The sequence below is a fragment of the Vidua chalybeata genome, chromosome 3 (genome assembly GCF_026979565.1).
Source record: "Vidua chalybeata isolate OUT-0048 chromosome 3, bVidCha1 merged haplotype, whole genome shotgun sequence".
NCBI classification, from domain to species: domain Eukaryota; kingdom Metazoa; phylum Chordata; class Aves; order Passeriformes; family Viduidae; genus Vidua; species Vidua chalybeata.
In genome coordinates this window covers 72,446,698-72,473,220 of record NC_071532.1, presented here as the reverse complement: position 1 = coordinate 72,473,220, position 26,523 = coordinate 72,446,698, and the positions used below count along the sequence as shown (strand labels likewise).

At 34.0% G+C, this 26,523-nt stretch overlaps 1 protein-coding gene across 2 annotated transcripts in view; it reads right to left on the bottom strand.

The window, feature by feature from the left end:
* ASCC3 (activating signal cointegrator 1 complex subunit 3) overlaps positions 1 to 26,523 on the bottom strand; it is a 251,081-nt gene that overhangs the window by 53,730 nt on the left and 170,828 nt on the right. For both annotated transcript variants that reach the window (XM_053937188.1, XM_053937189.1), the window contains 11 exons: positions 24,666 to 24,820; positions 20,878 to 20,976; positions 20,237 to 20,405; positions 18,148 to 18,368; positions 16,694 to 16,779; positions 15,094 to 15,260; positions 14,810 to 14,955; positions 14,580 to 14,700; positions 12,467 to 12,609; positions 2,552 to 2,689; positions 2,328 to 2,448 (listed from right to left, as the gene is read on the bottom strand). In XM_053937188.1, coding sequence (XP_053793163.1) covers positions 2,328 to 2,448; positions 2,552 to 2,689; positions 12,467 to 12,609; positions 14,580 to 14,700; positions 14,810 to 14,955; positions 15,094 to 15,260; positions 16,694 to 16,779; positions 18,148 to 18,368; positions 20,237 to 20,405; positions 20,878 to 20,976; positions 24,666 to 24,820 — 1,566 coding nt within the window. The remainder of the gene's footprint in view (positions 1 to 2,327; positions 2,449 to 2,551; positions 2,690 to 12,466; positions 12,610 to 14,579; positions 14,701 to 14,809; positions 14,956 to 15,093; positions 15,261 to 16,693; positions 16,780 to 18,147; positions 18,369 to 20,236; positions 20,406 to 20,877; positions 20,977 to 24,665; positions 24,821 to 26,523) is intronic.

The following is a 26,523-nucleotide window of genomic DNA, read 5'->3' as shown; positions in this document are numbered from 1 at the left end:
CTTGTGTATAGAAAGCAATGGTTTTTATCAGTTTATTTTTGTTAGCTTAGGAGTGATGTTAAGATGTAAAATGAAACTAGTTTAAATCTGCTGCTTCTGAATAGGTATGTGCACAGGAAGGTGATGAAACAACTTCTTGCTATTCTGTGTGGTAAATTAAATTGTGCATAATACTATATAGGAAATGGACTTACAAAAAAGCATTAGGAAATTATTTTTGCCAATATCCACTATGTAATTATCCAAACTCAATATTTTCTTTACTGACTATATGTTGCTTGGCTGCTTTTAACCACTGGACTAAACTCCTGAAATATTAAATATGATCCAACTGGCTGAGTAAATAAATGACTGTTAACTGAGAAAAAGTCCTCCCCAAAACCTCTGATTTCACTCAAAGAAGCGTTCTTGCTTATTTGGAAATTGCTGAACACTCCAGAGTGTTTCATTCTGCCCTCAGCTGTTTTCTTGGAGCCAAATGCATTCCTGACACAGAAAGGTAACTTTAGTAGGGAGAAGCCAAGTAATACCATGATGGAACATTGAAGGCATAACTTGAGGGCAGCATTAAAGATTGTATTGTGAAACTTTTGGAAGTATTTCAGAAAGAAATTAAGAAATTAATTACATTTTCATTTTATTGCTGCAGCAAAACAGTACTACCTATCCCACAGAAGTTCCAGATGCATAAATACTCTCTAGAAAGTTAAAAATAAAAATGCTTTAGGAAAACCACACCACATGTTTCTTCATAACATAAGGAATCTGCATTTTCTGTTGCAGTGCAGACAACAAAATCTGAATGCTTCCATCACAGATGGTGGTATTCTATCGACCCCCTCCCCTGCCCCACATCTTACTGAAAATTCAGGAATTGAACAACACCCAGTGTTGAAGTTACCTGAATTAAAAATGGCAATAAAGAGTGAAAGCATTAGCATTCCCTGAAGCCTTTGTGTGAGCTTGTACAGCAGATTCCTCTGACAGCATAGTAAGTCTGCACTGTTTATTGAGTCTCTGATTTCTTTTAAATATATTATTTTCTCTGTTACTGATTTCTGACGGTGCCATGGATTCAACATAAATTTTAAAACTTCCGTTGATTCCTCGCCTCGCCACTTTTCCCCATTCAGTAATAAATGATCATCACGGCTCTCCCAGTCGGCACAAGCGCGATACGACTTTGCTGCAGAGACTGCTTTCACTAAGTTTACATCAGCCAAAGTCTGTCACAAAATACAAGTGTGCATGGCTAAGATCCCAGGTCAGACCAGAATCTTTGAAAAAGAGAGTTGGTCTGGAAACTGATCCCAAGTTTCCTGCAGAGCACTAACCACTAAATTAAGCTCTATCATGGGTTATTTGAAGAAGTAACCCCTGTAGCATTTTCAGTTTGAGCTTTTTTTTTCATGTTACTAAGCTTCTCTTGATGAAAAGACAGTGCATGGCTAAAAAGATGCAAGCTCTGTGTTTACCTAACAAATACCATTTAGATTGTCTTTAGGTGTGCACATCGCTAGCGTAGCATAGGAACATTCAATAAACTTCTCTTCAGAAAAGAGAAAGGGAAAACAGAACAGGAAACCTGGAATAAATTTAGCTTGTCCTCATTCTTCAAGCTTAGTACCATCCAGACAAATATTCTCCCTGTCTGAACTCTGAAAAAAGTTCTTCCATGGGTCACTTTCTTCAGTTTGTTGAAAACACTGCAGAACAGTTTATGAAAACTGGAGTTTACCAGAGCCAGAAAGCAATGAAAGTCTGTGTCAAGTCAGAAATTAAAATATTTAATTTAGCTGCTTATTTCTGAAGTATCCTTTCTATCACTGAAGATACCAGGCAATTTAAGTTTTTTTGTCTACTACCAAGTGACTATGTATACATTTTATTTTCTCATGCGCGTGTGATTCAACTGTTGCATTTCAAACCATGGCTAAGTTTACTGTTAAAAGATTTGTTTCTATTTAGAAAAGGTTTAAGAAATTAAAAAAAAAACCTCCACTCTTGAAAAGTTTCTTTTATACGATTACCTAGTTAACTAGATATAGAGACTAGGCTTTATATTGCCCCTTTAATTGTTTAATGTCTATTTTGGGTAATACACATTAAAGGAGTTTAGAATGAAAAAAAGATTTGTGAAACAGAAATACTTTCATTATTGCATAAAATCTTAAGAGTTCTCTGACAACTTGCATTAAACAAAGAAAAAACCATTACCTCATCTCTCCTAGTCTTTATCCACATTCAATTACTAAATAATTCAGGTCATTTGCATACGCTTGAAATATATTTCAGGATTTGAACATTTCCATAATTTATGTGAGTACCTGTAATGGGATAATCCACGTAACGCCTTGTTTTTCCATCGTAGTATTCTGTTCCTTTAACAATTACTAAATGAGCTGGAAAATTTACACCCCAAGCTAATGTGCTTGTGGCAATAAGAACCTAAGACAAAAAGAAAGATTAATGAGGTATATGTAACAAAAGGCCAACTTTTAAAATTCCATGTAAAACTCATTACAGCAGGATTCAAAAAGAACATGTGTACCTGGATTTTGCAGTTCACAAACAATTCTTCCACAGTTTTCCTGTCCCTTTCATGCAGACCCGCATGGTGCATGCCTATTCCAAAAGCAAGTGTCAGCTTCAGATTTGAATCTCTAACTGTGACTATAATGTCATTCATCTGTAACAGAAAGAATAATTGCAGGCTTTAGAACAGATTACTAAGAAATTTTCAACTTTTAGGTTTAGGTATCTTGATTTTTTTTTTTTTTTTTGTAGCAATGATAATTTGCTTTAGGCTGTTTATACAAGCAGGAAATCAGAGCCTTCTTCAGTCTCTGAAAAGACTGGTTTTGTCTAAAAAAATACTATATTAACAATGGGGGTGGAATACAAAATGCACATGACTTTATTGACATGCTAAGTAACACAGACAAGGAAATGAAAATGCTGAAAATATCTTGACAGGTCTGACAAATACTGTGCGTTCTGTTCTGTGTTTGTTTAATGCAATCCCTAGTATCAAAGGGGTTAGGACTGGTATAAAAACGTAGCAAATCCCTGCAACCAGTAACATAGTAACAGTCAGGAAAAATAAATTTGGCTCTCTCTAATGCCTTTGAACAGATAGACTATTCCTCAGTTTGATAATTTTGCAATTATTATTCATCAAGAAAGCTTCCTTCTCACATGCTGAAATGCAAATTAATTTGAAAATTTTTTTTTGAGTGTGAGTTTGCAGTTTACAGACTCGAAGTCTGTAGTGAAATCCAACATCTATTAAGTGTGCTCTTTTAAAACTTTGAGAAGTCCAGATAAAAAGCTATTTTTATTATTATTACTAACTATTAAAAATCTGATGTCAATGACTCTTGGAATCGTTTTTACTACTTTCTTGCCTAAATTTTCAAGTCATAAATTTGATAATAAGCTTATTTATTTTTGTATATGACCTCCGTGAAAAGCCTCTTAGTAATAATGAACAAAACTGTCTTGTTGAGTAATTCTGCCCTTCAAAATTATTTGTATTATTTTATTTCTGAGGCCATTTATTATTTTATGTGATTTTAATATAATTATAGCCAGGAACTTAAAAATTTAGGCTCTTATTAGTGGTTTCCTGGTGCCACCAGCAGTGGCATGATGATATTGCATACCTGGGGCAGAATCATTCATGATCATAGGAGGTATAGCCAAGGTTAGAGAAAAAACAGTAGTGCAGAACAAATTAGGGTAACTGAATAATTTGGACACAGTGTTCAGCCTCATCTCAGACTGAGTTCTCCAAAGGACTGAGATATGATAGCATCACATGACTGCAGTGATACCTTAATTTCTACGTAGGACTGAGGTGTTTCACTTCTGATGTTCAAGATTGTAACCTCTCTAAATATTTCTTGTGTTTTATAATTCTGACACCTTAATGTGAATAAAATGATTCACATCTCTAAACTCAAGTAACAGGTTGCTACTATTATAAAAAGAATCCTTAAAAGGTACAAAAAATCTAGAGAATATAACAGACCATACTGAGGATTTTAAAACAAACAAACAAACAATATAGATTCTGTAAATCAATCAATTTTGTCAGGAAGAGTAAATTGCAAAGCATTTAAAAAGTCTATTTGTTGAAGTAATCTTGACTAACAGAACCACAACTGATGGCAATAACAGGGAAACTAATTAAAAAAAGAAATTGTTCAACTTTTGACAGATCAATTTCATCTGTCAATGGAAGCTCCTAAACTTTTTTCCCCCCTCACAATGCAGTTGCCTGGATGTTCCTGAGTTTCGTGTACTATAAGACATGGAAGGTTTGTTGTATAAACTGATCTAGTACATACAAAAGAAAAGGCTGCTTACAAGAGTGAAAGGGTCTATAAAACGCTGAAAAGGAAGGGAGCCGAAAGAAAGAAACTCAATAAATTGAGAATAAGTCCATTTAAGAAAGGGAAGCAAGAAGAGGGGTAGATAAGTCAAAGAGAGTAAAGAGATGAATGAAAGGAGGATATGTTAAAGGATAAAGTTTATCTATCTAGATACAATCAAGCAAACCTTTGATTTCTCTAGTCAACATGTGGACATGTGACTTCAGTGTAGACAACATGAATTATGACCCATCTTAAAGAGTTGTTTTTCTAAAACTAAAAAATATCTGGATAAAAGGGGAACACATATACTGTTTTCTCTACAATTTTGACCATCAACATACAATACTAAAAATATTATTAAACTTATTAATGATTTTTTTACTACAGGTTTATTAATTGGTACTAATACCGCATAGGCTCCTTATGCTTATGTACACACTTTAAGAAATGATAACTATATGAACTTAGGGTGAAAAAAGTAGAGAACAAAATTGGTAAATATGTGAAAAACAAAAAAATGTACTTAGAGTTTAGTCAGTTTCTGCATTCAAGAACTGACAAAAGATACTACATTGCTGAATTGATTTTTCTTCTCCCCAACAAGAATCAGCACCTTATGATAGTCATGTCTTTAACATAAGGGAACAAGAAAATTCCAAAGACAATAATTTCATTATTCACATTAAAAGAACATGATATTGGCAAAATAATGAATCAAAACCACCTTTTCCTCTAGAACAGTACAGGGATCAAGTTGCTGATTGGGATCAGTCTATAGTGATTAGACTGCTCCCTTCAGCACACATGGTTTTACACTGGCAGCTGTTTCCAGTACACAACCTGAGCTAAACCTTTCTGCCAGAGTTGCCAGCACAAAACATCCTAAATTCGCACTGCTGGGAATTTATTCAAAGATGTTCTTGCTTTTACAATCAGTGCTGGTTATTTTTTTTCCCCTCTGACTCGTATTACAGCGGCGGCCTGTGGTGCTGTTAGTCATACCTGCAAAGCAGTGTAATTTACCACAGGAAAACTAAAGAACCCTTAGCAGGAGCACTGGCACATGTACTGCTATCCTGTCATTTTAGCAGCAGGGAATCCTAGTCATTTTTAGCTGACCCCTTACTTTCATATAAATCACTGTAATAAACATAACTGTTCTACCCACAGGCACAATCCAAGGCTTAAAATTCTCATGACAATTTATTTAAAAATGTAACTCCCTTATGTCAGTGTAGTGTAAGAATATTATAACTTTCTATTAAGAAATAATGGCACAATTAATAGGTTTATTAACTAGAAACAGACACAACACTGTGACTATAAAACAAATCTAACATTTCTGAATTGTTATGACTCAATTACTGTTTATCTTTCTGAAAACAACTGTCATGTAGTTTCACTCACAGAAGGATAAATGAAACCTATGTGATCTTAAGAACAGAAAAAAATATATTAAAATAATATAAGGAAATACACATTGTATTTGCATTAAAAAAAACCTGTAAACACCAGTGCAGGGAACTTAATGCCAGGAAGAGATTTTTCCCTGGATTCATACACAAGCAGAATCAGGCGCAGGCTGAAAGGTTTGGCTATACTTCATAGCTTTTTTTTTTTTTTTGATGGACAAAGAAAAATATCTCCTGAAAACCAATTTGGGAACCTGGTAGCACTGCAAAATATTTATTCTAAAAAATAAACTTTATTTCTACATTTTCTATTCTCATTCCTAAACAAACCAGATTTTTGTCAAACTACTAAGTAGTAATTTTCTTTGTTCCTGCACATATGTAAACTGTTGAACCATTTACTTTAAGCTAATAGAACTTTTTTTTATATATTTTAAATTTATTATACTTAAAAAGCTTTTGTAGAAAGATAGGATTCCATTTAAGCAGATACATTACCCTGTGCCTGAAATACATTCCAGTCAGAGTATAATTCAGCAAGTTGATGACAATGCTGGCTCCAAAAGAAAGGAGGAGACCAGATTGGACAAGAATGAGCTAACAGATTGTGCAGCCCAATTCTGTCCCTTTGAGTGTGATATATTGTTTCAAGATGCTAAAACCCCATACTTTCTCAAAGCATATCTGTTGTGCTGGTTTTCCCATTTTCACAGAATCCTCATTATTACTACTCTCTACTCTTTTCAAAGCACGTCAGACTCAGACCATATGCCACTGAATAATGCTTATCAATTGTCTAAAATGCCCAATAGAAGAAAGATCTGCCAAACAAAAGAATCGTGAAAGTTATGAAGTCTTTTACAAAAATAATTACATATTTCACATCTGCTACAGATGTTAAGTGAAATAAAAACATCTCCTTGTTATAACTAAATGTTAATTTTTATGACACACTTTTGTGTCATAAAACCAACATCTTGTAGAAGGAAGTTGAACTTCTATAATGACTGTAACACTTAGAAATCATTCTTGGGTACCCTCCTGATCTTTAAAGGCAGGAAAAAAAAATCATCTTAAAAAATTATTCTTGATGAAGAATTGGCTTATACTTCAGAGCTATCCCACACAGAACAAGCTGCCTAAAACAACTGAAATAATATTATTCAAGGAACATTTTAAAATGTGTTTTAAACAGTTGAGATATATTATTAAATCATATTTAATAATATATAATAATACATTAAAGAATAATAATATAATGAAACATTTAACACTAAAAGACACATTTAAATGACAGCAATATGCCTGTTCATGACACAGACCAGATTCTGCTATTTCTGTTTTATAGCACAACATTACCTCAAAACATTAACATGGAGATAATAGGTTGTTTGATTTAAAGGTTAGGGAAGGAAAAGCCATCTTTTGTCTTTCCAAGAATTTTTAGGATTTTTTTTGTTGGTTTTGGGTTTTTTCTTTGTTTGTTTTTACTAACAATGCAAACTGACTATTGGTAAAATTTAATTCCCTTTCATGCATACAGCTATGTGTATTTCCACACAGTGTACAAACACACATGTACTAATCCATAATTATTGCACACGTGTTTATACACTCACATGTCTAAAATGGCAAAATCAGGATGGGCCTGATTCATTCTTCTAGAGTCAATGAATGTCCTTCATTCAAGGGCCCTTGAATTCTGTGGAAGCAAACTATTGCCTGATATGGATGCTATTGAATATTACTGCAGGTATCTCTGTGCTAAAGGATATCAGTTATTTCTAGTGGTTTCGTAAAGAGCAGTCTTAACAAGATGCAGATGGCCAAATGATGCACAAAGCAGAATGCAAAAACCATTGTGGGTAAAGTTAAAGCTATGTACACTGGTACATTTCTTCTCCCTCCTTGCATTGTAAATATTAAAGAAAGAGAAATCCAAGTATCTGGACAAGGAACAAATTTTTAAAGAAACTCCACCAAACAAATAAGAAAACACCCTGCTTGTCTGCTGGTGAGAACTGCATTCTAACTTCAAACAATAAACCATAAATACTACTTTTGTACTTTTGTTTTAGGTTAAAAACAAAAGGCTGTAAAAACACTAGAGAAAAATAAATAAACTGAAAACTTGATTCTAATAAATTATGTTGTAAAAAATTGCAACATTTTCTGCCACCACAGATGTAGATGCAATTTCTGACAGAGAAGGACTTGCTCCTCTTTAGTCAGCTCCTAATGTAGAACAGTATAACTGATCTTACCCAAGCTGACCATCAGAAACTGGTGGCACTGTCTGTTTCCAGAACGATAATCTGAGCTATTGTCCCTTTTAACAAGTTAAGTAGTGGCTCGCAAGCTCGAACATGACAGTCCTGGCTGACAAGTCCAAATTAGAATTTTAGCCAGTAAGTGTATAATTAAAAATCCTCTAATGATTATACAAAAAAAAAAACAAACAGGGTAAGCATAACATTTTCTTTTTCCATGGGCATGTTGGCATCAAAGAACACGAAAAAGAAATGAAGAATCACTCTATTTATAGATGCAGTCTCCTCTTTGAGATGCACTGCCCATTTTCATTTCTATCATGATGCACCTGTGCCTCAAAAGCATGACCAGGGGAAGCTGCTGCTTCTTCAGTCTTTGTTGAAAAATAAACTCAGTCTTGGGGCACATTGTAAGAGAGAGAAATTTTGGAATGCATATGGACAATGCAACTAACAGAAAATTAAAAAACATCTCGAAGGCTCTAAACTATTATTTTTTTCCTTGAGACTGCCTACTCATACTCTGGATGACCTGTAGCAGTGTTGCTTAAATCCTGAAGAATGTCTGCATGTGCAGCTGGAAAATGTAGGGATGAGCTTTAAAGCATCAGCTACAAATCCTGGTACGTAGGGTATTTTGAACATCATTGGAGGCTTCCTTGGTCAGACTAAAGTATATGTAATGCATCAGGTCTTTGAGTGGCCATTTCTTCACAAAAAAGCATGCACAGAGCCTGAAACTTAGTTGGATAGGATCTATGAAACAAATTCAACTATTTTAGTGCAGCAACAGGTCCAGCAGAACTGCAAAACTTAGCAGTATTAGAAACTACAATTTTCATTAAGTGCTGGCCTGTTTTATGAAGATTGATCTCTGTCTCAGCTTTCTGAATACCTTTCAACTTTCTGAATACTGTAATGGGTATGAGCCAAAACCTGCATATCAGACATGAAATTCAAGGAAAATGTCCAGGAAGAACGATTCCCAAAACCTAATGAAGCTGCCTATAAAATGTATATTTTTGAGTAGATGCCTGTATAACAAAATTCCTTCTCGGCTATAATTCAGTTGCACCTGTTAGATAATGACTCCTGTGAGGGAAAGAACATCTTGCTTGATTTCTCCATGATCCAGGCATGCTGTTATCTACTTTGGTGGCAACAGTTGAAGGGTTGTTTCTATATGTCACTTCTACATACAAATATGTTTTCCAGAAGGTTCATGCAAGTTCATGTCATTTGAAATATAACTGATTCATATGCTGCCTGAATTTGATATTTGGAGCTGGGTGGCAAAAATGGAAGTGGATTTGCCTGTTATCTGAGAGTACTGTGAAAAGCAGCCTGGAAGTTTGTGAACAGAATCATTCATCACAAGCTTCAAACAAGAGCCTGGTTTACCACCACAGAGAGAATCTCTACAGAGAAGATGAGTGAAGCTAACATAATGGCACAGCTGACAAACAAAGATCTAGTATTGGCAGCAACACATTAACAAAGAACCAGTACTGGTCTCTGCTGTATTCCACTCTCTTCCCCACAAGGCCTGAATCTCTCTGATACCATCACAAAGAAGAACAAGGAAAAAATGTATTTAATGGCTGTAAAAATCTCTCTCTACCTCAACATCAGTCCTTTAGAAGCTATTGTGGATGGCATTGTTTTAGAACATTTCAAGAAGCCTTAAGAAATGTACTGGGAAGCTAACATAAACAGACAAACTTTTAGCCATCATGTAGCAAACCCAATTACACCCTTAAACAAAATTTACTAATGAGTTCTCAAAGGAATCTTATATTAGCCAAAATTAATATTATACAAATAAGGCTGACTGAAGAAAAGTGCCATGGTCTGCTGTACAGCTTGCTAACTTTGTATACACCCATGAAAAATCTCTTATATCTCAAAATACTTCACAGTTAAGAATTACAACTAGTTTGAAAATAAAGTAATTTGTCTGTAAGTCCCCCTAAAGGAATAGTGGTTGGCAAAAAAAAAACCCCAAATGTGAAAAAATGACAGGGAAAAAAAAAAGTTGTTTAAAAGGCAACAAAATTTAATTCTTCTGACTGGTCCATTTTAATCCCATATGGAATTGAGAAACACTTGAAATTTTGGAAAAGGGTTTAAGACATGGAATGCCTGCTATAAAGTATTTGCTAGTTCTATTTTTCAAACTTAAAAATTTTATAGTGGTCTGGAGAGAATTTTGTCTATTTCACATCTAATTCTGACTTTAATATTACTTGAGATTAAATTTTTTAAATTAAAACCCCCCAAATTATGATTAGTTTTTATTACTATTAGATTATTATCAAAGAATTGGATAGGATATATACTACGTACGTAGCACTACTAGAGCTTTGTCCTTTGCTTCAATGTCAAATGAAACTCAGGCTAATCATGCTCATTTAAAACACAAAACTACAAACTAGTCCCATAATTGCCCAAAGAAATGTCCACTTGAAATTGTGGGTACTTCAAACAGAATTGTGTTCTGCATAATAGTGGTAAGATATAACAACTTAGAACTTAATCCTCAGTCTTTTACATTTACGTAATCAGAACTGAGTAACTTGGTAGGTATCTCATGCTCCAAATATTCAGCTTATTAATTCAAATACAAATCATATGCAAATGTTATTAAGCTAATAAATGCAAAGTCTGCTTGTCCTTGTTGGCTCCTATTTCAAAACCTTCAGAGGCTTATTCTGAAACATGAAATTCAAAGATTCCTAATAGAAAACCCTTTTCCAGCAAGTGAAGAAGCTTCAGTTACAGTTCTTTTCAGAACAGCAGTGGCTCCCAGGACATGGGGAAACTATTCATATTAATGCAAGTCATTTAGGGCAAGCTCCCAGTGCATAGTCTAATTGCAGGTGAGATTACTGCAGTAAACCAGCATAAGGTACTAGAGTACTCTACCAAGTAATAATAACTTGGATATGAAATGTTTCTATTAGGTAAAAGAAAACATTAAATAGAGGTTATATAGATAGAAAAGCACCATCAAGTTGAGATATGGTTTAGTAATAGTGGTTTATCAGCCAAGACAGCCATTTTCTATTTTAAAATCCACCCAAAACAGAAAGATAGAGATGTTATGCTTTACCTTTGGGAAATCCCATTTTATTTTTTGGCAAAGAGCAAACAAACACAAATTATATTATCCAGAAACCTATACTTTTTGTTATATAATATTTATAATTGTAGAACATTATATATAAATGATATATTTATATGATATATTTATATTTATATGATATATAAATATTCATACCGTATTCAACTTGGATTTTATATTTATGATTCCTGCATTTTGCTGTGTTTTGACCCTAAATTATCACAGAAATTCCTAGTAGGAGATCTGAAATAATTAGAAAAAGCTAGTCTTCAAAATCTAGAAAATCTGAATATAGACCAGAAAAACCTGTTTTGCAGCAATGATATACTACAATCAGGACCATTAATGCAGAGTAAGATAAATAATACTGCATTCAGAGCAGGTGCTGAACTGAGTGAATTAAATATAATCTGGTATACAGTTTGAAGAATACAGATAAAAGAGAATATTGAAAGGTTGTTTATTATTTAGCTGTCATTCACGTTTTGTAGTAAACAAAGAAGATTAAAAAAAAAGAAGAAAATATAATTAAAGATTATATTGCTTGAAAAAGAATAAAAAATAAGCCTTTCCACTAGCATTGTTTAACATCTAAGTGTTTAGCTTAGCATCTAAGTGTTTGACTTTGCAATCTTTGTATTTTTAAAACAAAGATATAGGCAGAAGCTTTCTTTACTTTTTTTATACCATTGATTTATTTCATTGATATGCAAAACTCAACCATTGCTAAATGATTGGTTCTGCAGTATATCAGTCTATCTAGGAATATAGATGGATGCATGTATGTACATAGGTACATATATTCACACAGATATATATGCAAATACATATACATAATGCATCTTACGAGAAGGATGATTTTTCTCTGAGAACACTGAAAGAGATTTGGTTTAGATTTCAGCTTAACATGTATAAGTCACAGATGTCCAGCTGTAAACTTTAGAGAGCACTAGCCCTCTTTCTTTTAGTCTTTGTCTTATCTTGGTATCAAAGACTTGCACCATGTGATATATGTTGTCTGGGACCATGGAACTAGCATTAATAAGATACGCAGGAAAAAACAAAGATAAAAGAGTTTGTGCTCTGAAGTTCAGCTCTTGCACAGACTCTTCTCTGGCCTTAATGCTGTCACTACTTTTAATACGTAGGGAAATTTAGCATATGCACAACTCTTTCAAGATCTACCCTCAAACGACTCTTTTGTTTAATATGAATTTATTTTCAAACAAACATCAATAAGATAGAAGCAAAGCACAAATGAGGAAGGTAAAATGATTCTACCTCTCTTTCATCCATCTTCAGCCATTGTTTGGGATCATCCTCTGTGGCCAGGAAAGCTATGAGATCTAAGGCAGTAAGCCTTGTCTGACGTCTGGATGACACGAAAATAAGAACAGGCTTGGCTGGAGAATGACTCCGAATTGCTGTTGAGCATAACAGAATTTGAGAATTAGACCCTTTAATGACAAAAATGAGAGTTTCTCTTTTCAATCCCATGACAGCTGATAGACTTCCCCTGCAGATGACATTGAGGTATGTCTACTGAGCCTCTATCCTGCTGGATGGATACAACTGAGGTGAGAATACACCACCTCTGAACCAAAGGCCATAAAACTACACTTAGCTGAGTCTCAATTTCCCTTCAGCTACTTCAGTGAACACTGTAGGCTAATTCAGAGAACCAGTTATGAAAAAAATAACCAACAAAACACCACAAAACCTGAACAGCTTTCTAGACTTCAAGCTTGTGAATTTCTCTATCTCAGCCTATTACATATGTTAATGTTTTTTTCTACACTGTTGGGGTATGTTGTCTCAGACTCAGTGTCATGAAGATCTAAAATTTGCTTTCTACCTGACCCAGACCTCAAACTGCATAAACTCATGTCAGCCTACAGAGGATCATTTCAATCTACCAATATCAGAAAAGGTACTGTGAAAGTGGGCATCATAGTACGAGAGATCTTTGTTTCTGTGCCAACTAACTAGTCTGATATATTTAAACCAATTATGATATCTTTAAACCAATTAGGTTTTAGGACTTTTTTAAATTGCTCAGCCCATCTTTGAAAAGTTTCAGGTTGCAGTGAAATTTTTATAGTCTCAGGAGTAAGTATTGCCATGAAAATGCTAAAATAACCTTGACTGTATCATGTCAAACAAGTTGGGAACAGAGCACACGATAAATGATATTTATACATATTTTCTAACATCAACAAGCACTAGAAGTATAAACAGGTGTACCTGGAATTTCAAATACTCTCTCTACACCACTTATAAATCAGTTTGTGTGTCTTCTCATGTAATTCTCATTCAAGCAATTAAATTTATGCGTTGTTAATTTCTGAAGACTATTTCATACTGCCCACCAGCACATATTATTCCTCAGTTCATGAACACTGCCCAGCATGTGCTCCTGCATATACACATGCAATGCAGTTGTGAAATTATTGAAATAGGATAAGTCATGTGTATTTATATCTTACAACTATATATGCCAATATATCTAAATATTTTAAAAGCCTAACATCTAATGGATTTTTGTTGCTTCAGGAACAGGTGTGGCAGAACAGCCCAAGACAGATTTATTGTTCATTAGTGTTTTTGTACAATGCTCTTGTGGAGGTGTAAATAATCTGAGCTGTCAAGATTGGTCTCTAGTCCACAATCAATACTTTGCTTCTGTCATAAGGCTAATTAAAGCAGCTAAAAAGTCCCCTCACAAATGTCACCTCACAGTCAACAGCAGTTCACACCACAAAATTTATATTGGAGGTTATTTTTAATTGATATAATAAATATTCCTTATGTAACCAAAACAAAACATGTTCAAATAAAATACAAGAGAGCTTTTCTTAAATCTATACTGCTTGCCAGCTTGGTTAAGAATAAAAAATTGGAAACAGAAGCATATCTGGATGCACTACAAATTTTGAATTTTATGGTTATTCCTTTGAAACTAGAATTATAGGAGGTTAGCCTGACTTGCAACTTCTGTTCACAATTTTTTTAATGCTAACATGCAGTGGTCCATATGAAAATACCTCAGCAGATTAATAATACGAATGGGTTTATTGCTTTCTAAATTTCCAATATTTTTACATGAATATTTCTGGTGTCAAACACTAAGAGAAAACACATTTTATTTCCCCTTCACTAACACTAATTTTATTCTTCTGTTCTAAATACATTACATTCCTCTGTTACATATTGCATTTGCAGCACACTTTATGTTTCAGACAAATAGCTTTGGGCCATTAGCAGAGCAGATTCTCCCAAAACACGCCAAGAGTACATACAGTAACACATGTCGCAAATGTGCTACAAATGAACTGTGTAAAGTCCCTTTTCCTTTTAGAGAAAGAAGGAAAAGGTCTAGGAGCTTGTTGCTTACCCTGAAAAGCAGGTTTGTTCATGCTGGCCATGCGAGGACAGTAATGCTGGCCAGGGAAGCCCTGGATGTGCACCTCCAGAGGAACTGGGCGCACCGATGGTCGGAAGTTGAACAGACCCATCTACAAGAGAAGATTTTTTTTCAAGTTTAGCCTTCAATTATCTCACCAATTGTTATTTTGTTTTTCTGCATGACAAATGCATATCCATTTTCGAAAACCTTTTTCATACCTGATTAATGTTTAGCCAGTCAGCAAGGTCTCTGGCATTTGCTAAAGCAGTGGATAAACCAACCACTCTTACTGGCTTCTCAGTGTGAGATGAGATAAAGTTTGTTCGAGACACAATGACCTCCAATACTGGGCCTCTCTCATCCCCTAGTAAATGAAAAGTAAATGGAAAAACAGAGGAAAAGGAAAGGTTCAGATGTCAAGAAGTATATTCACATCATAAGTACCAGCACACTTCTTCAATTTCAGCAATGATTCTGATCAAAAGCAGTGAAACATGCTCACCTAGAAGATGGATCTCATCAATGATGAGAATGGCAACTTTCTGAACATAGCTTCTGTTCTGCCAGCTTCTGCTGACGCCATCCCACTTCTCTGGGGTAGTAACAATCAGGTCAGCTTGGGCAATAGCTCTCATATCAGGAGTTACATCTCCTGTCAATTCTACAACCCTGTAATCAAGAAGGACAGTGGCTTGGCTTTACAAACCTTTAAAACATCTTGATGTTAAAATATTTCACTTAAATTCTTAAAAGAGGAAAGAAACAAAATTAAGAAAAGTAATGTTCCACCTTGTCAAATACATTTAACCGAAATTCCAAAATTGTTTTAAGTAAATAAACCAGTCTCTTTGTTTTCCTAGTAAATACCATACAAATATCAAACACCATTCCTTAGCAAAACCATATAAAAAGAAGAGGAAGAATATGAGTCCCAACCAACAGTTAGTTCTTCAAAATGAAGATAACATAATACTAGTATGATGTAATGTGAACCATAACATCCTGTCACAGACAGGATGAAAGCTTTCATGGAGGCTACCAAGTTGCTGCCTGCTGTTCTGCATAGACCTCTGGTTTGAATAATGAGGCTATAAACTGCAGCGTGTATTGCATTTGTTGGTGAAGGTCCATTAGGACTGGTGCAGAGATTAGCCTCAGATTACTTTTTGAAGAAGATTAGCAGATTTTTTCCAATTGTTTGCAGCATTTGCAATGACTCATCATTTTAGATGGATCCATTATAATGGGTTTTAGACATTCCAATGACACATTCTAAATCCAGCTGAACGTCAAACAAAAATTCCTCAAAGTAATGTGTATATTCTGTTAAAGATTAGAGTCACAAGTAATTGTAAATTTCAAAAAAAGAAATAGTACCATAAAATATTTCATCTCATTTCTGTGATAACAACAGGAATATTACTGATAATTTCATGGATACAGAGCAGCATCTCTTTCTCTTGTGATGTGCATTGAGCTTAACTTAGGAAATATACTATATTTGGAGAAGGTGAATGCCCTAAGTAATGCATCCTATGCATAAAAATTTTAATTCAGGACACTATAATTTTGGAAAGCATCAATATGACTGATATACCTTATAGATCACAAAGTAATGGCTGAACTCCAACATCTGGGAAGATCAGCAAGACATTGTTAGCAAGGAATAAAATTATATTAATTTATATATGAAGGACACAGTGTGACTACTATTATACAGTTCATGCAAGTCCTGTATGTTCCTTATAGCTGAGGTTTCTAAGGACAGCTTAGTTTGACTCACATTTTCAATTTCCAAGGATATTGTGGAGTGAAATCTGAGCTTTGTATTTTTTATACTGACAGGGAAGGAGAATGAAAATAGCTGGGCATCAAAGTGTATCCCTTTCTTAGTTTTGATTTTGATCTATCACTTTTGATCTATCACTTTTGATCTCAGTTTTGATCTATCAGTGACTATTGATAGAACTATTCAAGTACTAGAAATTTGAAGAACCCCTTTTGAACTACTCATAAGCATTTTGAGATTTTACTCATACTTGATGAGCTGCTCTTTTGTTTCTCATTTCTCTGATTAGGTAAGCATAAACATATAAACATACTTTTTACCAAGCTTTTCTTCAATCCTAACTTTCCAGTCCTCAATCCTCTCACGGACGAGTGCTTTTAAGGGTGCAATATACACTGCCTGCAAAAGAAAAGGTACAAAGCTAGAAGTAAAATAAGACAACTTTTTTAAAATGTACCTACAACACATGGCATTTGTGAGATTTGAACATACTCATAATCCATAAATTAAATAAGTTCTGAGTTCCTGAAATGACCTACAACAGGATTATATTTAAAATAGACATAATGCCTGAAAATAATGGTATTTTTTCCTGAGCATTTAAGAATAATTAAGAATAAATTAAGATAATGAATAATTTCTTGAAATTGAAGTATTTACCACACCTTTTAAAATCAACACCCAATTATGTAAACAATGGGTTTTTTTGCCATGACTATAAAATCTGCACTTTAACATTCTGGAACAGAAATAATCTGAATTTCTAGCAAGCAATATCTTACCCAATTTCTAGATATGTCATTAAATTATTAAAACATTACCAATTAAATAAAAAAGCTGATTATCTTAAGCAAAATGTCACAATATTTTTCTCAAAGAAGCCTGCAGTGCAGAGGGGAATATGCTTACATGTACAAAACATATAGATTTATGGTTAAAAATTCTACAGCTCTTGAACATGAAGAAACTGCTACATGAAGAGTTCACATGCATTCTTTGAAATACATAGCCAGGCTTCCAGCTTTATTAAAACCTAAAATATACATTCCTTTGAGAGCTGGTTATTTTTTATGTCTCACAGATAAGTTGAAAGTGTATGAGTGACTTGTTTACCTCACTTGGGCTATGAAATTACATGGAGATATTTAAATTCAAAGATGACTAAGTAATTTATGTACAGAATTTCTGTTAATAGAAAGGTTATACTTTTTTTAAATCTCCCAGTCAGATACAAAGTTTTTCGAAAGACTTTAGAGTTAAATGTGGTTAATTAAGACAACATGGCTAAGTTGAGAAGCAGATATATCTTCACCTTGAAAACAAAACTCCAAAAGATGAGTTGTTCAGCTTTTAGGCAATTTAAAACAGAGGGGGAAGGTGGAACAGAAAATTGGCTTGTAGTAATTGCAACTTATTTGTTTAAATAATAGAAAGACTGGGCTAGTTGTATTCACATGGAAGGGAGCTAATAGTAATAAAACAGTACCAATGCTAGTAGAAGGAGATTAAAGCAGGAAATGCTGTTAAGTATGGAAGAAAAGGAAATGCAGCATGCCTGCATGTCATTTTTGTAGATTTAACTCTAGCTGTCAACTGATTAAAAGAAATAGTTAAAATAAAAGCATCATGTACATAATGCACTACCATTTTGTATTCACACACATATAAATTGGAGAAAGTAAAATTCCCCATGGTCGTCTTCTAGACTTTTTTATTATTGAATAAATGCTCATAACAAAATGATTCTAGTAAACGTATTTTACTAACCTTTGATGTGGGATACTTGTTAAAAACTCTAAAGATGGCTAATTCAGCTGCAACCGTTTTTCCAGAACCTGTAGGAGCTCCAAGAAGAACATTGCAGTCTGTGTGATAGAGGGTATGGAATATCTGGGTCTGAATAGGGTTGAAGTGTGTGAATTTGTACAGGACTTCATACTCAGGACGTCCCAAGGCTGTGATAGGCAAAGGCTGAAGATCCAGAAGCTCTAAAACCACAGAATAATTGTAAGTGCATGACAAGAGTTGCCATGACATGACAAAGCTTGTTATCCAGTAATTAAGTGAAAAAACAGTCATTTAACCAGTAATTTAGTGAAAAACAGTTTACATTAAAAATGTTTTACTCAGTATCTCATATGACAGAGAGTACACATTTGGTTTGATGAAGAAAAATGAAAAGTTGTTTTATAGCTCTGAAATATTTCTGCAAGTAATTTTTAAAGTACTCTGATAGCTGTGAACCAACTATTTGCATATTAATCTTTTTCTTATACCTGCTTTCCTTTTATCCACTTGTAGTAAGTTCTAAACTCACTGTATTAGGTCATATGTATGTCCAGCTTCTTATGATAACAGAATGTGGAGTATTTCAAGTTCAAGGGAAAAAATCTATTTAAGAAGGAAGGATTCTTTGGAGTCTCCAACTTGATGGAGTAATACAAATCAGATGAGTACAGCTAAATTTTGCATCTAATCCTTTAAATGCATAATTAAAGACATAATCTTAATAAATAAACAAACAGCTTTTCAAAATATGATTCTCAATATATCTTGAGGGCATCTGCTATCCAAAGAATTAGAGATTGTGGAATTTGGAAGATGATATATATAACCAGATTGGATTTGGAATCCTACCAAATTAAGGAGACTGCAGTGATTCTGCTATGCAGATGCTTGCTTTGAAGTTTGGGTTTTTTTTTTTTTTTGTTGTTGTTTTTTTTTTTTTTTTTTTTTTTTTTTTTGTGGCTGGAGGTCTCCTTGTCTTTTCAGAGTGCTTCACATTAAGGTATGATATGGGAGTCATAAAATCTACTGATGCAATGATGCCTAATATTCTTCACATGCTTTTCACTGATACCTTATGGCTGTTTTATCATTCCCACTTTCTTGGGCTATGTTGAGGAGAAAGAAGGGTTTTTTGCCTAGCAGAGCCTCTATGTACTTCGTTGTTGAGTGGGAACCAGATGGGAATTGAAATCAATTACCATAAATCCTGGAGTCTCCATAACTGGTGATGTGTAAATATCTTTCTGTTTCTTCTGAATAGTAGTCAGTGATCAGTCAATTAGATAAAAAGGTTACACATGCTTTTCCAGACAGCGTAGGTACAGTATAACAATAGCTAAACACTTCACAAACACATGTGAATTTATGCACGCCAAAGGACAACACCGTATGAGAACTTTGCATTTCTGAAGGCACTCAGCAGACTGCTAGATGAGCCAAATGCAATTACAGAGGAAAGGTTTTGCAATGACATCAGGCCCAATGAATGTATAAAGCAATTTATGTATCCAGAAAAAAAGAAGCAAAACACAAACATATGCTTCTGTGCCAAGTGTTAAAAAATGAGGGGGAGGGGAGGGCCACAACTTGATGAGACAAAATGTGATGTTCAGTGCTGTAACAGTACTTGCTATGATAAACATATCTCAGCAAAAATAGGAAAATGTTTCATATTTTCAAAATGTTTATTGTTTGTTCTTTGCTGAATGCCATTTATCAGACAGTCTAAGATTATTTTTAGCCAGTCCAGAAGAAAGGTAATGCTTGCAAGCACTAAGCTCAGACATAGCGTAACACAGAGATTTGCTTAGTTTTATATGACAGGTTCAGTTTTCTTATGGTTTATAGAGAGTAACTAAAGGCTGGTATTATATTGAGATGAAAACAAAATTCCTGCATTTTGTTCAAGAATTGAAAAGCTTAGAAAGCTGAAGAAGAAATATCACAAAGTGAAATTCCTTAATTTTTTCTCCAGTGAAGCAGAAGTAAGAGTCTTATTGCACTACCATAAAAAAAAACTCAATATGAGCAATATCAATTAAAGCAAAATGATCAAATTTGATGTTACCTGTGTGGGGTGGATGTCTCTCTGGAAGAATCAAATGTTGAAAATTTATGATACATACAGCCTCTGCTCCTAACCATCTATCGGACACAGCTCGAATGTAATATTGAGAGGGAAGAGGTTCAAAAATTGGGATTGTGAACACCAGCAGCTGAGGTTCTTTAGTAATGACCTAGTGCAAACACGTAGAGAATAATTACTGCACAGAAAAATCAGTAACTTGAAAAACCATAGTTTGCCTCTCTTCCATAAGCATTGCTAACAAATAAAAAAATAAAGTATGTGTGCAAATATTTACATCTTTATAAAATATTTTACTGCCTGGAATGAAATTTTTTTTCCATAGTCTTCCAAAGATAAAAATAAGGCTGGCTCTTCATCGTGCTCTTTAACAGAAAAAAACATTAGAGTCTTTCTGTATCACCTGAAAAATACTGTCCCAGCAAAGGAGGAAGAGAAAAAGGGACATTTGAGCTTAGAAAACATTGTTGTGGAAGTCCAAGCTGATCAGGTACATCTGAATTTGAAAGCTGTACTGCTGATTTGAAAATCTGCTTAGGCCAAAATGCTGTTTGACCTGATAAATCCACATCTCACTAACTTTGTTTTTGTCTTGCTGTGAGATTCTGAATGAAGTCCATTACCTGTTTCTTTTGAATGATGAAGTACTCTGAATGATAAATGTGATCATTAGTAGGGTCTTCTACCCAAATCCACCAGGGCTCTCCAACACTGCCATGTACCTTTATGAGTAGAAAAGATAGCTTTGTTTTAATGCTAATAAGATTCTCTAGGTTGGCTAGAAATAGTGGATGTATTTCTGAATGACATAAGCTCATAAAGGAATACAGAAGTACAGAAATCGGAGGTAACAGAAAAATAACACTTTTAAGCAGATGAGTCTGCCTAAAGATTATGCTTCAATTAGAGTTTGCTTAAGGTACATATAATATAAATGGACATGATACAAATGCAACTGAAGGCAGTGCCTCAGCTGTTTATAAATTCACTTAATCCCAAGGGTTCCCTCTAGGCTCCTAGGAAAGAACATGTTCTCTTTATTCCTCCCTGTACTTTTGCCTTTAGGTTCTGTATAGAAGATTGTCATTTGCAGCTGTCTGCTCATTTTTCAGTCACAAACATTCTCTCAGGAAAAAATTGGACACCGAATTGTGATATTGCTCTCCTCTCTCTCACCCCCTCTCCTCTAGAAAGATACAACAAGTGCATTCAGAAGGCTGTAGATGTAGCCATTGTTACAGGTGAAGTGAGAAGAACATAAATAGAGCCGTCACTTGATGATTTCCCTGCCATCTGGCAACATGGCTTTTTAAACCTAGACTTTTGTTTGCTTTGCTGTGTACCTTACTTTGCAATGCCAGCAATGCCAGAAATCATAGCTAGGTATGATGCTAAAAAAAATGATTTTTTTTTTGTTTCTTTGTCAGAATAAATAACCTTTGCCAATGTACAAGAATTTTACTTAAATATCTCAGAAAATAAGTAAAATGTATGGCAAAAGACTATGGAAGATATACTACTAAATGAATACAGATTTCTGGTGTTTCTGATGAGGACTGTGATAAGTTGCAAAACCAGGAGATGAAAAAAAAGTTGAATTTTTTCCTAAAGTTAATAGAAAAAAAGTCAAAGTGCATAGTTGCTTCTAATGGCAATTTTAATGTTCTAGGAATATGGTATTGATTCACACGGTACACATTATTTTCAGCATAATTCATTACTGTGTATCAGAAAATAGTCTGTACTTGTTTCTGAAGACAAAACTATCCACAAAGAATAAAACTAAGGTGCTTTTCTTTCTTTTCTGTGTGCAATTACAGTTGCACAATAGACAAAATAGATGGACAGTCATTGATTTTTATTACATTTGAATTTCACTTGCAGCTTCACTTGGAACTGAAGCAGGGAAACTGAAATCAGTGAGACTATTATTTCATCTGGGTTTAGGAGCATTTAAGAGAGATAAGAAGAACTGAGGAAGGCAATTAAGTTCAAAGCTCAGACATTTTATTATTAACTGTAACAGCAACCTAATTTTGGAAAGTCCCATGAAAAAACCGCATGGGGTAAGCAGGACAATCTAGGAACAGGAAACGCAACATCTTCTCCAGTAACGAGTCCCAAGGACTCTGGGGAGCTCTTAAGAACTGGCACATACCTGCATTTTGGGCAACCATCACCCTAAAACTACATGTCTGATATATGACTCAGCTAATTAATACTACTTGCATTATTCTGCATTTCCGCTGGACTCCTCCTGGATGCATTAAGGCTTAATTGCTCTGTCTGGGTATGTTTATAGTCCTTTGCTTCTAACAATAGAATAAAAATCTGGGATTTGGCTCACATGCTTTTACTTAACTTAAGGGCTCCCTGTCCTGAAAACTGATCAAGTTGATGTCATATCTCACAAAAACATCTCTTTCTCTCATAACGTCAAGGGCAAGGTTTGTGATGAGATCATTATAGAATTAATTATTCAGGTAAAGGAACAATCTTAAACCCATGAAATGTTAGCCAAGCAGGGTATTTCAGCTAAGTAGGGTATGTAAAGTTTTCATAACAGGTTTTACTTGATTACTGCAATTCTTTAGATGGGATTTTTTAGCAACTCACTTTTGTACCAAATACAGGTATACTGGTGAGTTTCTCTAGCCATCTTCTGAGAAGCTTTTTAAAATAATGTGATGATAGAGGAGCAGTTTCAGAGTTTCTATGCTTGAATTTGAGACAGCTATTCATTTTCAGAGACTATTAAAATTTAACAGCTTTAGTTATTTACTATGATAGAAGCTTCATTTACTGAAGAAACAGGAAAATCAACACCACATTACAGAAATAAAAAAAAGCAAAAAAAACTTTTCCAAGTTTTTATGATTACCAATAAACAAATTCACATAAAAACATCTCCATAAACTTAATTGATAAAAAAATCATAAAGTTTCCAAAGCAATCATCAGAAAAACTGTGTAAAGGTATCATGGCAGAAAATAGACTAAGGACTATAAACAAACTTTTGCTCTAAATTCAGAAGTTCAGGAGCAAAACAACAGTATAATTTTGTGTGGACCCCTTTTCAACCTGTAAAGATATAGAACCTAGGTTTTTTAGAAAAACCTAACAATGGATTGAGAAATTACTTTGTATTAAGATAAAGCTTAATATGAAGAACAGTATTTTTTTTGTCTTTAGCAGGTTACAGGTAAAGAAGATGAACTGAACAATAAAAACTTCTTTCAGTCCTAAAAAGTAATGCTTTATTTTCCTTCTGAAGTATTGCACATACAAAAGGCAAAAAAAAAATTCATGTTATAATTCATGTTAGGAATCCTTTCAAATATTTCTTCAATAAATCTAGGTGGCAAGCAAAATCAAACTTTCTATATTTGGATTGCTCAAACTCTGTATTTTGATTGCTAATATCCCATTTATAAGGTAACTCAATGAAACTTCCACAAGAAATTAAAAAACCTTTCATGAGGGAAAATAAATTCTAAAGTAATTTAAATATTTGTGGAATAAAACTCTCAATTAATTATGATTAAGGTAAAAATTGTAATCTAAGGGATTTTAAAATTAATTTTTAATAAAAGAACAGATATTTAATATCCACATTTCAGAACAATTTATCTTGAGCATAAATGTCATAAGTCTAAAAGAAGAAAATTATGTTTGCCAGTGGAAGTATCTTTTTTTCCTGTAGAAAGTTTCAGAAGTAACAGCAACAATACAATGCCCCCATGTGGACATTTATGTTTCTTTAGATTTATCTTAAATGTATTTCTAATGAACAGATTCTGAATCAAAGGACATGTGTATAGCTAAATGTGAAACTGGTACAACTCCTTTCATATAAATTTACACTATAAAATACAGATGAACATAATTCCAAACATATATCAGGTTTTTTTTTTGTTCAGCCACGTCCCAGCAGAAAAAGGCATTGATATTGTGAATGTATATCTGTGAAGCCAGGAGGAACAGGAGAACCTGGCATACATGAACTGCATTTCAAAGGTTTTCTGTGTTTGACATTCATTCATAGTTCAGAGAGCCATTCATGTTTCCCTTGCTCTTGCTTCTCCTTTCTGGGCACATAACTCTAATCTGTGTGTGACTACTGTAAATATTCAGTATTAAGCATTTTCCTCAACATATTATAAACAGCCCAATCTTACAGAAGATTTTAAGATTTTCTTTCTTAACAGAAATGAAAAGATGATCTTTGCCTGCTTTTTTTATGACAAAAGTCATAAAAATCATCCCATTCCTATTATCAAGTTTGCTTTTTAGCTAAAATAAATGTGCTTTTTTTAAAAAATCCAAACAGCCACGGACTTCCAGTGATCATCTCCTTTACTGAAGCTAAACTATTGCTTCTCCTCTGGCCTCCTCCTCCCTCTGTTTTTACCTGGTCATTCCACGTGAAGTCGGGAGCGATGTTCAGCCGAACTCGGAGCACAGTGCGGGTGATTGGCTGGATCGTTGCTTCCATTATGATGGAGGGTATTTGATGGACACACTGTTTTACCTTTAACCCAATTTTCACATGATGCAGCATATGACCTGCCAAGAAAACATTAGATGTAATGAATTTGCATTTCCAGGAAAAAGCATACAACTCTGACTTTCAAATAGGCTTTTAGAGAGAAGTATTATTGCTTGCTTGTTTTGCTCCTGGGTACGTAAATGTCTGACTCTCTTGACCCGGCATGTCTGAATATTTTGTAATACTTAACTTGAATTAACAATTTAGAGCCTTGAAAAATCAGTATTAACCCCCTTGTTGGCCATAACTAAGGGGTTAAAATAACTATTAAGAATTCACACTGAAAATATTATGTCAAGCTAATTCCCTCTCCTTCCCTTACTTTTAGACCAGGCTCTTACCAAGCTGTATAGTTTTTTTTTTCAGAGCACAAATACCAACTTTTTACTTTATTCAAACTTTTATAATGTCTGTGTAGTGGTTCAAAGCAGACAGAATGCTTTTCATAAAACTGAACAAAGGTACTTAATAGGTTAAAAATGCACATAAGTAAACATCTCACAGCAGCTCTGATCTGTGAGAATATACCAGTGTGTAAATGAGACAAAGGAAAAATTAAATGTTGCATTTTTTTTTTTTATTTTCTATTATAATCATGGTAACTAGGGCAATGACGTGTTTCTATTTATTCAGGAAAATGTCCTACTTGTATTTTACAGCTCAAATCTCTCTTCCCTTGCTCTTCTTTTTGAATATAAAACAAAGTAGGCAGCAGTAATTTCTTTTTTTACTGAAATTATTCCACCTTCTGGCTTATTTAGGAAAATATGGCTTATTTATTACATTTTCACTGAAATTGTTAATGTAATTACATGGAGCATACTTTAGATTTTAATTGTGATGGTCATAAATACTCCCTGTTAAAATCTACCTTACCAATCACTACTGATATTTTCTGGCATTGTTATGTGGTTCTGTGCATACTTACCCATTTAAAAAACGTTAAAAGTTTTTTAAAAAAAGTCATATTATTTGCATTATGTGCAAGGTGAGAAGATGATACAAACCTTTTCTTGCAATTACAAGACATTTATGAGCATAGCATCTTGAAACTGCTATTTTTAAAATTGATACTGACTTTCTTTTTTCAGTTTTTCTTATTTAACAAATTGGCAGATAGATTTGTCTCACACAGGTGTTTATACTCTGAAGTAATGAATGGTGACCTTGCTTAAGAATCAAACCCCTAATCAAAAGTTTTAACACATATTTAATCAGTTTAATTTGGAGTTGGTAAAACAATTGCACCTCCAACAAGTGGGTTATTAAAAACCAAACCACTTATGTTGGTACACTTGGATGATGCATGCAGTGTTACAGCATTCTTCCACAGGAACTAGCTTTTGCAATTAGAGGTAAAACTTCAGAAATCGTGTTAAATAAAGGCAGATGAAAAATATTCAAAGACATGACTCAAAAAAACCTATGTAGGCAAGTATACTTTTCATGGTAAAAATCACTTTCTTTATCTAAATGTGTGAGGTGAACTGTGTTTGTACAGGACAGCACTGAGGTTCTTTTACAGTTATGTGCTAGGGGAAAATAAGGTTCCTCTCCCAACTTCTACAAAATATGATAAAACTCTCTCCCCTAAGTGCTCTCTTTTTTCTTTTTAGTAGTCATATTATGAGAAACCATCAATGGCATTTAAGAAATATTAAAACCCTCTGAACAAAGGCTGACTAAGAAAATAGGCATGTCTTAAAAAAAAAAAAATTGC